The 15,163-nt window shown below is 35.8% G+C and overlaps 1 protein-coding gene across 2 annotated transcripts in view; it reads right to left on the reverse strand.

Annotated features, from left to right (window-relative positions):
* LOC114046963 (uncharacterized protein KIAA0355-like) overlaps positions 1 to 15,163 on the reverse strand; it is a 110,313-nt gene that overhangs the window by 69,450 nt on the left and 25,700 nt on the right. For both annotated transcript variants that reach the window (XM_027867620.1, XM_027867621.1), the window contains one exon: positions 1,332 to 2,639. In XM_027867620.1, the coding sequence (XP_027723421.1) occupies positions 1,332 to 1,826 (495 nt within the window). In that variant the 5' untranslated portion in view covers positions 1,827 to 2,639. The remainder of the gene's footprint in view (positions 1 to 1,331; positions 2,640 to 15,163) is intronic.

Raw genomic sequence — 15,163 nt, forward strand, 5'->3', positions numbered from 1 at the left:
TTACTCGTCTAATTTGTCTATGGTATGATGTCTTATACTTGTTATATATTCTTTCAGAATTTATCTTGGTATATGGTGTGAGATGTTCATCGAAATCTAATTTCTATTAGATTACTGTCCAGTTTTCTAAGGAATTTTGTCAAATAGTTAGTCTTTCCCTCAGTAAGTAGGGTCCCTGAGTTTATCAAACACTATGCTACTATATTTATTTGCTTCTATATATTGTGACTTATCTGCTTCACTGATCGACCTCTTTCACTGATCAAACAGTATCAAACTGTTCTTATGATTATTGCTTCATTGTACAATATAAAATCTGGTACTGATAAACCCCCTTCCCAGATTTTTTTCATTATTACCCTTTAGATTCTTGACCTTCTGTAACTCCATATGAATTCTGTTAATATTTTATAGCTTCTATGACTATTTTGAATGAAATTTCTCTTTCTAGCTATTCTTGACTGAGCTTTGTTGGTTGTCTGATGATTTTTCTACACATTTGGGTGGGAAAGTAAAATGAAGACATAAAATAATAGCTACATACTTATGTTACATTATTTTTCTGAAGATCAAATGAAAACTTACAAAAAGCTCTTCAAGCTGTTACTTAGGTGTCTACTGTTAATTATTAGTATTATTCATTCAAAACATCCTCATAATTCACAAGTGAGACACATAAGCAAAAAATATCTATTAAGTACCTACAATATAACAGTTACTGCTCTAGCTACATAATACAATGCAAAATTTTTTCTGCTTTCAGACAGTGATTTCAGGAAAAACTCCCTTCACTGATCACAGACAACTCCTTTGTAGCAACTCTTACAGTCTTATAGAGCTGCTTCAGGCAATGAGAAATTAGGTAACTTGCCTATGGTCACACAGCTAACATATATCTGAGGTAGGATCTGAATTCAGTTCTTTTCTGCTTCCATGACCAATTCTGTATCTATTATTCCAGGATACCTCTCAGAATACAAAAACTGGGTAAGTTTTCTTTTAGAAACTGATTTAGAATTTGATAGGGTAACATTGTAGAACAGTTGTAACTTTTTTAAACCTTTACCAACATACTCAATTCAAAATAAAAACATTCACCTAGTACACATAAATCTTGTACTTAACGTGAAACTTAATGAAAGATTAAGTAAGAATCAACATACTAAGCCAGCACTTCATATTATTTAAAAAAAATTATAAAAACCATTACATTGATTTAGCAAAGCAGGGATGTTTATTTAGCAAAACAAAAGCATTCATTTACTTTTCTTTATAATTAATTTCACCAAATAAATTTAACTATTAATTTAGCACATAAAAGGGTACTTTACCTCAATATCCTGGAGACTGAATTCTTTTTGATCTTTAAAGTTAGCAGCTCCAGAGCTCAATTCCATCAGCATTTTTGCTATTTCTGGTTTTATTGCTGCTGTCAATCTACTGGCGGCTTCCATGACATGTTCCTGCACATCCTTCAGTTGCATAGCTGCCTTTGAATAGGGAGAGTTCCTAAATACACTGCTGAAAAGGTCTGTAAGAAAAGTACTTGCACGGCAAAACACATTGAGTGCATCCAGATATTTGGAGATTCCCTGCTGGATGTCTGCAATTGGAGTAGTGTGGGCTACAGCATGGTTGCAGCTATTGGCAGCAGCTGCAGAGACCAAAGGAGATGCTGAGGCAGCTGATGCCAGGGGGGCACTCAGGGTTCTGCCTAGCTCAGGCATTGGATACTGCTGGTGTTGCTGCACTTTCTGCTTGGACCCGCCAAGCAAAAAGCGCCGCTTGTAGTCCATTTTACTTTCCTGGGCACTACAACAATACATAAGTAAGAAATTGTCCAAAAGTCCTTGAATTTCAGTTTTCCAATTCTCTTCCTTGAGAATTGTGGTTATGTATAATAATAGTATAGGACTGCAAACAAAAGTTCCATAAAAGGCATTTCCAATAGACAGGCACAACCACAGTGTGTCTCAGCAACAAGGAGAGTGGCAGGTTTGCGGTGTCAATGTTTCCAATGCAGCCCTGCTGCGGGTACAATTCACAAAAATGAAAACTAAAAGTCTTTCCTGTTTAATATTCTATTCTCTCCATGAGAAGATGCAATTGTCAAAATCTTTTACTTATAATTATTTTGCCAGAATATTTTGACACCTGATACTTTTTATACTGGCAGAAAATTACCTTGATTTTTAAAATGTAGTATCTTAATATTTGCCATTAATATACCAGAAAAGTAAAACGAAAACAAAAACAAAAAAAAAAACCCCATACACTGATCAACAGCAACTATAAAAGCAGTGCAGAGAATCTTTATTTTCAACTAGGTCCTTTTGACAGATCAAATCTCTGCATTATATTGACAGAGCCTGTCTGCCAAATCCATTTACCTGGAGTGTTTCTTCTTAATGCTGCAGGAAAAAAAAAATAAAATGTCTTCTTTTTTAAGTCATGTTATTAAAAATTGGAGTATTTGTTATTTCAAGTCGCCAAGCTGCCTCTTCCTTTCCTTCTGTTTTCTGAGGTAGTTGTTTCCTTTGTAACACTAATAAGTGTTGCTTCCAGATTCAGTTTATGCTTAATTGTAAAGTCTGAGGCAAGAATGCACAAATGTATTTGTAAGGCCTTTAGGTCATTTCCTGCAAGGGGAAAAAAAGTTAAGAAGGTTATAGAACAATGAGTAGTTTCTGTTCAGATTTTAACTCCTGCTGTGCTGTTTTTCTATTTAGAGTCACTCTGTCAACAAAAATGAGATACAAAAATAGTCTTACAAGTTTCATAGAAGTAATAATTTTGGCAAAGCTGAATCTACAAATTTGCAAATATTGAAGTTTTCCAAGTTCCAGTCCAAAACCAGGACGTTAACATGATAGCAGTTTATACCACTAAATCCAAAACTGAAATTAACAAGAACCATTTGAAAGAAGCATTCCAAAGAATGCTAGTGTGATTACTTGAAAAATATACACAAACTATATTAAGTTCTACGTACCAGAAAGATGCTGCAGATCTGTCTTCCAGCTTACTCTTACTGTAACTACATGTTAAATAGCATTGGTTTAAGAATAAAAAAATTCAGTAACTACATTTTTATTTCCTTCAAGAAGCAAATAACAAGTTAAACTTATTTTCCCTCCAAAGAACTGACTTGGCACCAGCCCTGGGGTCAGGAGGGCCTGAGTTCAAATCTGGCACTTAGTAGCTATGTGACTCTGCGAAAGTCTCTCCCCTTGCCTCCCACCCTTTCCCCCTCAAAAAAAGAATTGACTTAGGAACACCACACAGATACGTGAGAAAAATTCTTTAAGTTAAACTCAAGCAACACTGTAATATCTGTTTCATATTTGACACAATGAATAATGGGAATAAGATAATACAGAATACAGAAAATAGAGCTTATCAATTTAATGCTTTCATTCAGATATCGCCTTAATACCACTTGGCTGATTTAGTCAAAATATGGTTAAAACCCATCCTTAATGAATAACTACATTTACCCACATGATTTGAAACCGTACTAAGTTTGAAAAGGACTGAATTTTATTTTTCTGAGGACAAATGAAAGCAGGTTTAAAATGTGCTGCATTTTAATTATGAACAACCATACTAAACAACAGGGTCACAAAACGTCAGACACAACTGAGAAACAACTCACCAACAACAAATACTAAACAACAAAAAGACGGCTAGGCACAGTAGAAAGCATGCTGGATTTGATGTCAACAACATCAAACCATGTTAACATGGGTTAAAATTCCACCTCTGCTACTTACTATACCTAGGGGACCTTAATTAAAGCAGTTACCTGACCAATTTTGCACCTGTTTCTTCATCTGTAAAATAAGAAGATGGACTAAAGTCCCTTCCCGCTGTAAAGTCTATGATCCTATGACCTCAGGATCAGAATCTTATGGTTCTATAATTTTATATGTTTGATTTTTTTTTTCTCCCAGAGATTTGGCTAAGATCTTCTCTGTGTTTTATTAGTTTGGGTATTTTATATTTAAGTATTTATCAATTTCTTTTGAATTTTCAGTTTTGCTGGCATATAACTGTATATGGTAGTTTCTGATAATTTGCTTTATTTTTTCTCTGTTGTGAATTCATTTTGTGCCTTTTTTTGTAATTTGATTTTCATGTCTTTTGTTGATTTTGTTAGTCTTTTCAAAACACCCGATCTTAAGTATTATGAGTTCTATGCTTTAAGTTTCTCTAGTTCTCTTTTGTTTTAGGATATCTACTTCTATACTTGATTCAGAGCTGCTGAATTATTTTCTAATCTAATTGCATGCTCAATTCATTCTCTATTTCTATTTTGCTAATGTTTCTGAAATATAAAAGTTCCTCAAACAGCTACTTTAGCTGCATTCCATAAATTTTGTGGTTTTGACATTGCATCATTATCTTTAACATAATTATTTATTGCTTCTATAATTTGTTCTCATAATTCAGCATGTTCATATTTCCTTGATTTGTTACTATTTTTTATCAACATTATAGATGTCAAAGGACATTTATTTTTAAGCCTTTCTTGGTATTTATGATTTCTTTATTCTCTAGCACATGAATAATTGTAAATGCATGATCAAATGCTAAGAAATGTATACTGCTAACATTCCCATTCAGAAATTGATACAGGGCAGCCAAATCTAGTTTTTCTAACAATTTATTCCTCTCTATATTTTCCTTATTTACTTTTCTGTTGGGTTTATAAGAGAGGGATATTAATGTCTCCTACTATTTCTGTGTTACTATCAATGTCTTTTTGTAATTTTCCTAGGTTTTTCAATCAATATTTATTAAGTGTCCATTACATGCCAGGTACTGTGATAATTTTTTCTTTTAACTTGGGCACTATGCAATTATTTTCTAGTCCTTTGGTACATATACATTCAATATTGTCATTTTTCATTGTCTATAGATCCTTCAGGCAAATGTAGTTTTTTTTTGTCTCTCTTGATATTATCATGTTTTTACTATTGTGTAATCTCAGATTACAATTGCAAATCATGCATTGAGAGTCACTGGAAAGAGATTTTGTTCTATTACCTCATTTTCACAGAATTCACAAAATTTGAAAGGTTGAAGGGACCTCAGCAGACATCTAGTTCAATCCAGACATGCAAGGAAATCCTACTATATAACATACCTAACAACTGGTCATTCACTCTTTGCCTGAAGACCTCCAAGGGGAGGAAACCCACTACCTCCCGAAGCAGCCTATTACATTTTTCAATAGTTCTAATTGTTCAGAAGTTTGCCATCAAGCCTAAATGTGCCTCACTCCAACTTAGCCTCATTGCTCCTGGTTCTGTACTCGAGGGCCAAACAGCACAAGTCTAACCCCACATTCACACAACAGGCCTTTAAGCACTTGAATCCAGCTACCAAGTTTCCTCCCAAGTCTTCTTTTCACTGAGCTAAACTTCCCTATTTTTCCTTCAATGATCATAAGACATAGACTCAAGGCCCTTCATTAACCTAGTTGTCCTCTGTGGAACACTGTCCAGTTTATTAACATTCTTCTTGAACAGTGGCATCCAGAATGGCATACAACAAGACTATCACCTCTCTATTCCTGGAAGCTATGCCTGTCTTAATGTAACCCAACACTGTATTACCTTTTTTGGCTGGAAAATTTATATGACTAACTCATATTGTACTTGTAGTTCACTAAAACCCCCAATGTTTTTTAGAATATTTGCTGTCTATCCATGCTTCCACCATCTTATACTTGTAAAGTTAATTTTTATACTTAAATTAAGACTTTACATTTACTTTTATTGAATTTCATTTTATTAGATTCAGCCTCATGCTCTAAATCTGTCAAGATCCTTTCTGATCCTATCATCCACTGTGCTAACTATTCCTCCCAGCTAAGTGTCATCTACAAATTTGATGAATCTCTGTCCACCACTAATAAGAACTGTTAAAGAGAAGGCCAAGCACAGACTCCTGGGATGCTCACATCAGAGATCTCTTGCCACATTGACATTGAACCTTAACACCTACTTTTAGTATACATTAACATAACTAGTTGTGAAATCACTAAATTCTATTAGCTAGTCTACATTTCTGTATCTTCTCCACAAAATAAGAGACATTTTATCAAAAGCTTTGCTAAAATCTACATAAATTATGTTAATAGCATTCTCCTCTATTAAGTTAATTGGCACAATTGATAAACTTGGAGTCAGGAAGACGAAAGCTGGAATCCTTCCTCTGAAACTTTCTAGTTGTATGACCCGCTAGGCAAGTCACTTAACTTAGGTCAGACTAAATTTCTTCACTTACAAAAAATGTGAATAATTTTGTGAGGGCTAAATGAAATAATATATGTAAAAGCACTTTGAAAACCTTAAGAGTACCATGTAAATGATTCAGTTTAGAAAAAAAAAGGAAAAAGAGAGGAAAGGAGAAGAAAGGAGAGGACAGGAGAGAGGGAGGAGGAGAGAGGGAGGAGGAGAAGGAGAGCCGAGAGAGAGAGAGAGAGAGAGAGAGAGAGAGAGAGAGAGAAAGAGAGAGACAGAAGAGAATAAAGAAAAAGAATTAGGATGATCAGGAGTGATTTGTTCTTGGTGAAGCCATGGTCATTCTCTGTAATAACCACTTCCTTTTACAAGTGTTTACCAACCATGTCATTAATGATCTATTCTGGAATTTTCACTCTTTACGTTTTAGATGTGTTTCTTAGATGCAGAAACTTTTTAAAATCTATTCTTCCAGGGTGCAGCTAGGTGACACTGTAGACAGAGCTCCGGCCTTAGAGTCAGGAGGACCTAAGTTCAAATCCAATCTCAGACACTTGACACTTACTAGCTGTGTGAACCTGGGCATGTCACTTAACATTGATTGCCTCACCAAAAAGCAAAAACAAAACAAAACAAAACAAAAACACTATTCTTCCACCCTTCCACCCTCTTTCTTTTTATTAGGAAATTTAATTCAATCACATTTATGTTTATAATGGTTGTTTTCAACCTTTAAATAAACATATGTATATGTTTACATTTTCCTCTTCTATTAAATTAGCAGTCAGATGGTTTATTTGTTTATACTAATTGGAACTTGGTTTTCCCTCCCATTACCCAGATTAATCCCAAATTTTGTTTTATGGTTATCTTCTCTTTTGCTTATTTTACCTTTCCTTTCTCAGCTCAGATAAAAATTCAGGATTCAATAGCTCCAAACCTGTACATTCTTCTAAAGCAATAACATGAATCTATATAGTTACATGCAGAAAAGAATAAGGCCAATTTACACAAAGAGAAGGCTGACCCAGTGTCTACGGATGTGCTCTATAACAGAATATTACTACTACTTAACTTCTGGCATTTTTCTATGAATTATGTAATAATTTGTGGATCTGTGAGCTGGAAAATTTTACTTAGCATACATCTTCCTTTCACAGGATATAATACATCCAAAAAAAAAAAAAACTTTAATAGCATATGTATCCCGTATACTCTGCTCCCAAATCTGTTCCTACCAAGTTCCTTGTTTGGCCCTTCCTCCCCAAGAATGTATTCCTATCACTAATGAGCAACATAAAAAAATGCAATGTGGCCTTAAGATATTTGAAATGTCACATATTTGGCTGGAAGGCATTTTGGTCTCTAGACAAATAACAATGCCCCTGAGAATATTTAAGATAAAATGTTAGTCTTTCTTTATTAACAAAAGACTTAAAACTAAATTCTTGTTGCTCTTAGCAGTAAAAAAAAATACACACACACACACACACATATGCACATATATATACATATATATAAAATCTTACCACAGTAGGAAGAATATCTTAGTTTCATAAAGAGGTACTCTTATTTTCCCAAATAAATATTTCATTTGCATTTTAGCTTAAGATTCTGAGAGTGATCTAAAATAATTATATTTTTCTTATTTAAAGCCAAAATAATTTTGTATCAAATAGACCTTGTACTGACTTTGAAATAGATACTTCATAAATCCTCTGGTATTAGGCTTATCACTTGAAATTTATTTTTTTAAGAAGGAAAAATTTAAAACTGTCTTTATCATAAGTGCAATGTGATATTGCTGAAAAAGCACTGACCCAGACTCTAATGTGTGTTAACAGACAAGTTGCTTGGTTGATTCAGCTGTAAAACAGGCATAAAGATATTACCAAGTGCTCCCTCATGGGGCTATTGTGAGGGAAGCACTTTCTGAACCTCAAGGTGCTATAGATAAGTCATCATTGCCACTTATTGGTGGTCCCATTACCATTACAACTTAGTGCAATGCCCTGCACAAGGTAGATGTTTAATAAATGTTTGCCAGATTGTACTGAGTGAAATAGGAAGGATAATAAAGAGGTAATAAGCTTTTAAGTCAATTCAGACTGATAATAGAGGGAAAGAATACACCCTTTAGAGTTCAGGTATACAATCCATATCCTAAGATTTCACAGCACATTAGTAAGATAATTTATGAACTTTAAAATTACAGACTATCTGTGCTGTGATACAATGGACATTACAGGAAAATGGTATGAAAGGAGACATCAAAAAGAGAAGGCTCTGAATCATAAGGGCCCAGTCTTCGGAGAAGAAATCCTTCTTCTGTCCCAGCTGGTGGCAGAGGAAAACTACCTAGGAAAGCAATAGTGGAATCCAGCCAGGAAGTCTCCTGGACTCAGCTCTAAAGCTTCAAGCATGTAATCTATGTATATACTGAATATATCCTTAGAAAAACTATGAGAAAAACAAAGAAAAGAAAAACTATGAGAAGGGAATAGGGAGTTATAGAAAAAATTTTTTTTCCCAAGCAGGCTACATTTGTACAATTATAATTGACTAAAAGGTATAAAGAATATGAGATCTTGCTCTGTTTATTTTAATACTGAGTATCATTTCATAGATTCATTGAATCTTACATTTGGAAAGGCCCTCAGAAGCCATCCAGTTCAATCCATGACTGCGTAAGAATCTCGTCAATAACAAAACTGACAAGTGATGATTCAAACTTTGCTTGAAGACCTCAACTGATGGGGGGGTACACATTACCTCCCAAATTAGATTATTCCACTTTTGTGTAGCTCTAAAGGTTATGAAGTTTTTCCCTAAAATACAACCAAAATCCGCTTTTACATCTTTAATTCATGGCTCCTAGCTCTATCCTCTAGGGCCAAACAGAATAAGTCTAACTCCTCTTCTAGATGACAGACTTTCAAATATTTTAACACAACTATTCCCCTAACTGTTCTATTTGTGAATCTAAACATCTCCAGTTTCTTCACTAGAATTGCAAATGGCATGACTTTGAGGCCCTTCACAGTCCTACTTGCCATCCTCTGGATGTGACTCTCTTGTTTAACAATGTCCTTCCTAAAATGCAGCTCCCAGAACTAAACACAATACTATAGATGTGGCCTGGCCAGGCAGGGTACAGTGGTGGTATGACCTCTCTAGCTCTCTTTTAATGCAGCTAGATCTCATTAGCTTTTCAGGCTGCTACATCACATTGTTGACTCACGCCAATCTAGTTGTCACGCAAATCCTAGATCTTTTTTAGAAAAACTGTATTAAGTGAAGGCCTTTCAATTAAAATCAATAAGCATTTATTAAGTGATCCCTCTCTATATGCCAGGTACTATGTCAGGTGCTAGGTACACAAAGACAAAAAAAGTAATTTTGGGGTGGGGGAAAAGTATCTTGTAGGAGGTGACAGTTGAACTGAGGCTTGAAAGGACTCAGGCATTCCAAGAGGCAAATGTGGAGAGGGAGAAAGTTCCAGGCATGAGGGGCAGCCTACACAAAGACACAGAAGCAGAGATGTAAAAAGTAGCCTGAAGATCAGAGTGGCTGGAATTTAGTGTAAGAAAAGAGGGGGGGAAAAGGTGAAATCAATCCGGGAAAATGGGTTGGAGTCAAGATTGTGATGGGTTTTAAATGCCAAAAAGAATTTTATCCAACAGGCAATAGAGGATGCCAAAGAAGACTCTTCAACAGGAAAGCAACATGATCAGACCTGTATTTCTGGAATAAAATTTGGTAGCTGTGAAGATTAGAGGATAGAACTGACAGAGAGACAACTAACAATCAGGAGGCTATTGCTGTGAGTTAGGAAAAAGGTGACAAGTCTGAAGGAGGGTGGCTGCCACGTGAATAGAGAAAGGAGATGTTGTGAAGTGAGAACTGCCAAGACTTGGTAACTGATTAGACATGGAGCTGGTGAGAAGGTTGGAGGTAGAGAGAGAGTGAAGAGCTTTTAAGTCAAGGATAAAATATAAACCTGAGAGACTACAAAGATGGTAATGTCCTCAAAATAGGAAAGTTAGGAGGGAAAGATAAGGAATTCTGTTTTAGACATGTTAAGTTGGAGATTGTGATGGGGCATGCAAATGCAGAGAACTGCAGGCAGTTGGTTATGTAGAACTGGAACACAATAGAGAGATGAGGGCTAAACACGTATATGTGGGAACCATAAGGATAAAGATGATAGCTGAACCCATGGGAGCTACAAAGATTACTAAAAGTGAAATTGTAGAGCAAGACAATAAGATGGCTCAGGATAGAGCCTTGAGGTACATTCACAAATAGAGGGCAGGCCATGGGATCATGACAATTCTGCAAAGGACAATCAGACAAAAAGAATACCATACCAATAAGAACAGTGTTATGAAAACCCATAATGGAGAGACTATCCTGAAAGAAGAGATGGTCAACAGTAAAGTATCAAATGCAGCACAGAAATCAAAAAAGAGGAGTACTGAGAAAAGATGATTGTGCTTAGCAATGGTATTCTTGGAGAAAGTAAGATTGAGTAGTAGTAAGGTCAGAAGAAAGATATTTTAAAGTGGTTGAAAAAGTAAATGGGAGACAAGAAAATGGAGGCAAGAAGCGTAAACAGCTTTTTCTACGATCATAGGATCACTGATGCAGAGCTAGAAGGGGCCTTATAAAACATCTAGTCCAATCTTCACATTTTACAGATTATGAAATTGAGGTCCCACAGAGATGATGTGACTTGCTCTCAAGTTCCCACACCTAATAAGTGAAAGAGGCATGTTTTGAATTCAGATTCTCTGACTCCAAATATGACTCTTCTTAAGAGAATTTGGCTGTGAAAAGGAAGAGAGATATAAGACTAAACATCCACAGTCAAGTAAAGGTTTTTAAAGGAAAGGAGAAGTCTGAGTATGCTTGTAAAGAAGTATGCTGCCAAAGACGGAACCCGTAGATAAAGAAAATTTGAAAATTAGGGAGTAGACGGTTGATACAATGATAGGGGAAATCTGGAGGAGGCAGGAAGGGATGGGATAAGGAGGCAACTAGAAGCATTGGCCTTGGAAAGAATAAGTATTAACTCTTCCTCTCTGGTTAAACTGAATTTTAAATACAACATATCTATTATTAGATTTTGCCCAACGTTTTAGCCTGTTGAAACTTATTTTAATCCTGACTCTCACACGATGTATTTGTTAACTATTCTCCAGCTCTGTGTCATATGCAATTTTAATAAACATGCTGTTGTGGGACAGGCTTGATTTATGACTGGTGTTTCAGGATTGGAACTGAAACAAAATGAGATACATGTAGAACACCCAACAGTTAACAAAACGAGGTTTCTTTAACCAGAGCATAGAAAGGATACTGAACAAGGATGAAACATAGCTTCAGTTGAGCACAGCTTTCTTGCCTCTGTACTGGCCACGCTAATGAATCATGGATCAGCCTAAGGGAGAAATACTCCTGCCTCCTTCTGGTCTGGTCTCAGTATTTAGGCCATCAGGAGCTATATCAATGGGCAGAACCCTAGTGCTTTAAAACATTTAAGCCTCAAAGAAAATTTCAATTTCTTTTAAGGAAAAACTAGCTTAGCCTACATAGCAAATATTGTTCCTACATATTGGCATCTGGGCTTTTTTGACAAGTTACTGGTAAAAAAAATTTTCTTTTCTTTTTTTCAATTTGATTTTTATTTTCAGTTCCAAATTCTCTCCCCTACCACCTCTCCTCTACTCCACTCTACTCCAATCATTTGACAAAGCAAGAAATACAAAACCTGTTAAAAATATGTAGTCGAGCAAAGCAAATTCCTGCATTAATCATATCCTATAGACAAAAAGGCGGACACCTCTGAAACTGTGGTTAGTCATTATGTTGATTGTCTTTACGATATTGTTGCTACTGGATAAGTTGTTCTCCTGGTTCTTCCCACCTCACTCTGCAGCAGTTGGGTGCTATAATGCTCTATGTACAGTGCACTCCTGGCCAAATCACATCCCCAGTGCTCCAAGATAAGTTTGTATTCTTAAGCCACTGGAAAAGTGACTCACTTTGACTTTTTCTTGGATTTCCCAATCTAAATTCAGTCTGGTAGATTTTTCTAGATCTTCATGGAGGAGATTTGGTTGTGGGGGAGGGAAGGGTAAATTATACTTCTTTCTGATACTGTCATTGTGATTATGTCTCCCATTGATAAAAAATTGAGATAGCACATGGCCAGGGAGAAGATTTCTAGGGCATTCCACTAAGTCAACTTCCAAGCTGATGTGAAATTAGCAATTACTGTATACCTTCAGTCACTCAATTAGTTCGAATTTCACCATTATCTAACCCTTGTTTCTCTGGCTTGTCTACAAGAAGAGCCTGAGCTGCTCTATGAAATGCTTTGCTAAAATCTAGGTAAACTACAGCTACAGCATTCCCCTGACCTCCTAGTTTAATAAACCCTGTCAAAAAGGAATTGAGGTTAGTCTGGCATGACCTATTCTTGACGAAGTCATACAAGCTCTTTGTGATCATTAACCCTTTAATAATACAATCTAGAATTCTGACCCTAATCAAAGTCAAGCCTACCAGCCTGTCTCTCTTTCATATTTTCTCAACTGGGATGTTTCCCTTCTACAGACCTATGGTACCACTACCATTCTCCATCATCTTTCAGAGATCACTGACAGTTCAACAATCACATCTGCTGGTTCCTTGAGTACTCTGGAATGTAGTTTGTCTGGGCCTGGTAACTGAAACTCACTAATGACACGTAGGAGCTCTTCTGCTCTCATCCTACTTACCTTTGGTTTCAACTCCCCATCAGATATTTTTGCTCTGGTATTTCTAATCCAAAGATCTAATCCAAAGATAAAGAAAATAGTAAAGGCAAAACAAGAGCTCAGTAATCCTGCCATTCATATCACTGTACTACAATCTTTAAATAGTTTCACCTAGCAGTATGCATTGAAAAAAATCAAATAGATGATGGCACCAAAGGATGGCATGACTTACAGTGGAAAAAGCCTTTAAGTTAATCCATCAATAAATATATTTTGGATAGGCACAACCAAAGGATAATGATCAGGATCCAGAATTAAGAGGAAGAGAGCTATCTGGATTATTTCTAATAAACTGCATAGTGCTTTCTCAATGATTACAAGCTATTTCCCATATGCACAAAAAAGACAACCGTATTTTGAACATCAATACTCTCTCTTAATCTAAGAATCATGGAATATCACAATCTCAAAGGAATCAAAATTAGAGTTTAAGTAAGTGGTGTTGGAAAGATGTGAAGCATGCATAATTAGGATGCAGCAAGCTGGAGAAGGAAATGGCAAACCACTACAGCATCTTCTCCAAGAAAACCCCAAAAGGGGTCACAAAGTCAGACGTGACTGAAAATGACTAAAACAACAACAAAACCTAGAAACATAATTTGTGTGCAAGTAAAAGGCATAGTCAAAGAAATAGGCAAACATGGCTAATACAAAAATATGTTTTGCATGACTTCACAAGTATAATTGATATTATATTGCTTGCATTCTCAATGGAAAAGGGAAGGCCAGGAGGGAAGGAGAAAATCTGAAATTCAAAATTTTTTAAAAAATAAAGGCTAAAGGGGCAGCTAGGTGGCGCAGTGGATAGAACACTGGTCCTGAAGTCAGGAGGACCTGAGTTCAAACTTGACCTCAGATCAAACACTTGACACTTACTAGCTGTGTGACCCTGGGCAAGTCACTTACCCCAACTGCCTTTAAAAAAAAAAAGTCAAAATTAAAAAAAAAACAATAAAGGCTAAAAATAAATAAACAACAACAACAACAAAGAAACAAGCAATAAGAAAAGGAGGGCAGGTTATATATTAGAAGGCAACAAAGAGGGATAATAGAATGCTAGTCCAAGGCAGCACTGGCACCTACAAAATAATTAAAAGACCTAAAAGTCCTTCAAGCACTTTTGGTAGAAGCTCAATTTTTGAAAGGTCAGAGATGAAAACTACATAGCACAAGAGGGCATGGATGGTTTGCAATCTACACCAGTGGGAAAAATATCTACTTACAGGTATCCAAGTATTTCCAACAATTGCATGGGGCCTTGACCATGAGGCACTAAGTTATAAATTACTGAATATGTGCAGTAGTAGTAATAATAAAAATAACTAACATTCATATAAAACATTTTACTTACAAAGCATTTAACATATTTTTCTTATTTGAGCTTCATAACAACTTTATCCCCATTTTACAAATTATGAAATTGAAGCTCAGAGAGGTTAAGTGACTTGGCAGTCTCAAACACGGCTGAGAACCAAATTGAAGAGAAAGATCCAAGGAAAGTGTTATCAGAAATTTGTGCAGAGAAAGAAGATTTTCATCCAAAAGATGGAAAATCATGGAAGGTAGCTTCACAGGTGAGGCAGCACTGCATGGGCAAAGGCACAGAGACAGAAGAGGGCAAGATGAAATTGTAGGATTGAGTGGTCCAGTATCACTGTAATGTAGAATTCATGAATATATTAAAAAGAATCTTCTGCCACAAGAATGGTCATGTAGGCTGAAGCCAGATTGTAGGCAAACTTTAATACTAGAAAAAGGAGTTTATCTGTTATTCGTTATACAGGGGAAAACTGGTAAAAGATTTTTAAATAAAGGAGTGTCATGATCCAAGTGGCACATTAGAAAGATCATTTGAGCAGTAGAATAGAGCAGAAGTGTCAAAAACACCAGCTGCATGTACAAACCAGATTAAAATGTAACTGGGAAATATTTAACAAAATAAATCAAAATACAATGGAACATAGATAATGTTAATCTGTGGGTTTGTTTTTTTTAGGTAGAAGAGATAGAACTTGGCTTGGTTTAGGGGGTGGGGGAAGGGAAGGTAAAAGGAAAGGAAGGAGTCAAAGATCAATTTAAGGGTTTAAT

This window comes from Vombatus ursinus, unplaced genomic scaffold (assembly GCF_900497805.2).
Source record: "Vombatus ursinus unplaced genomic scaffold, bare-nosed wombat genome assembly UNPS02014786.1, whole genome shotgun sequence".
Taxonomy (NCBI): Eukaryota; Metazoa; Chordata; class Mammalia; order Diprotodontia; family Vombatidae; genus Vombatus; species Vombatus ursinus.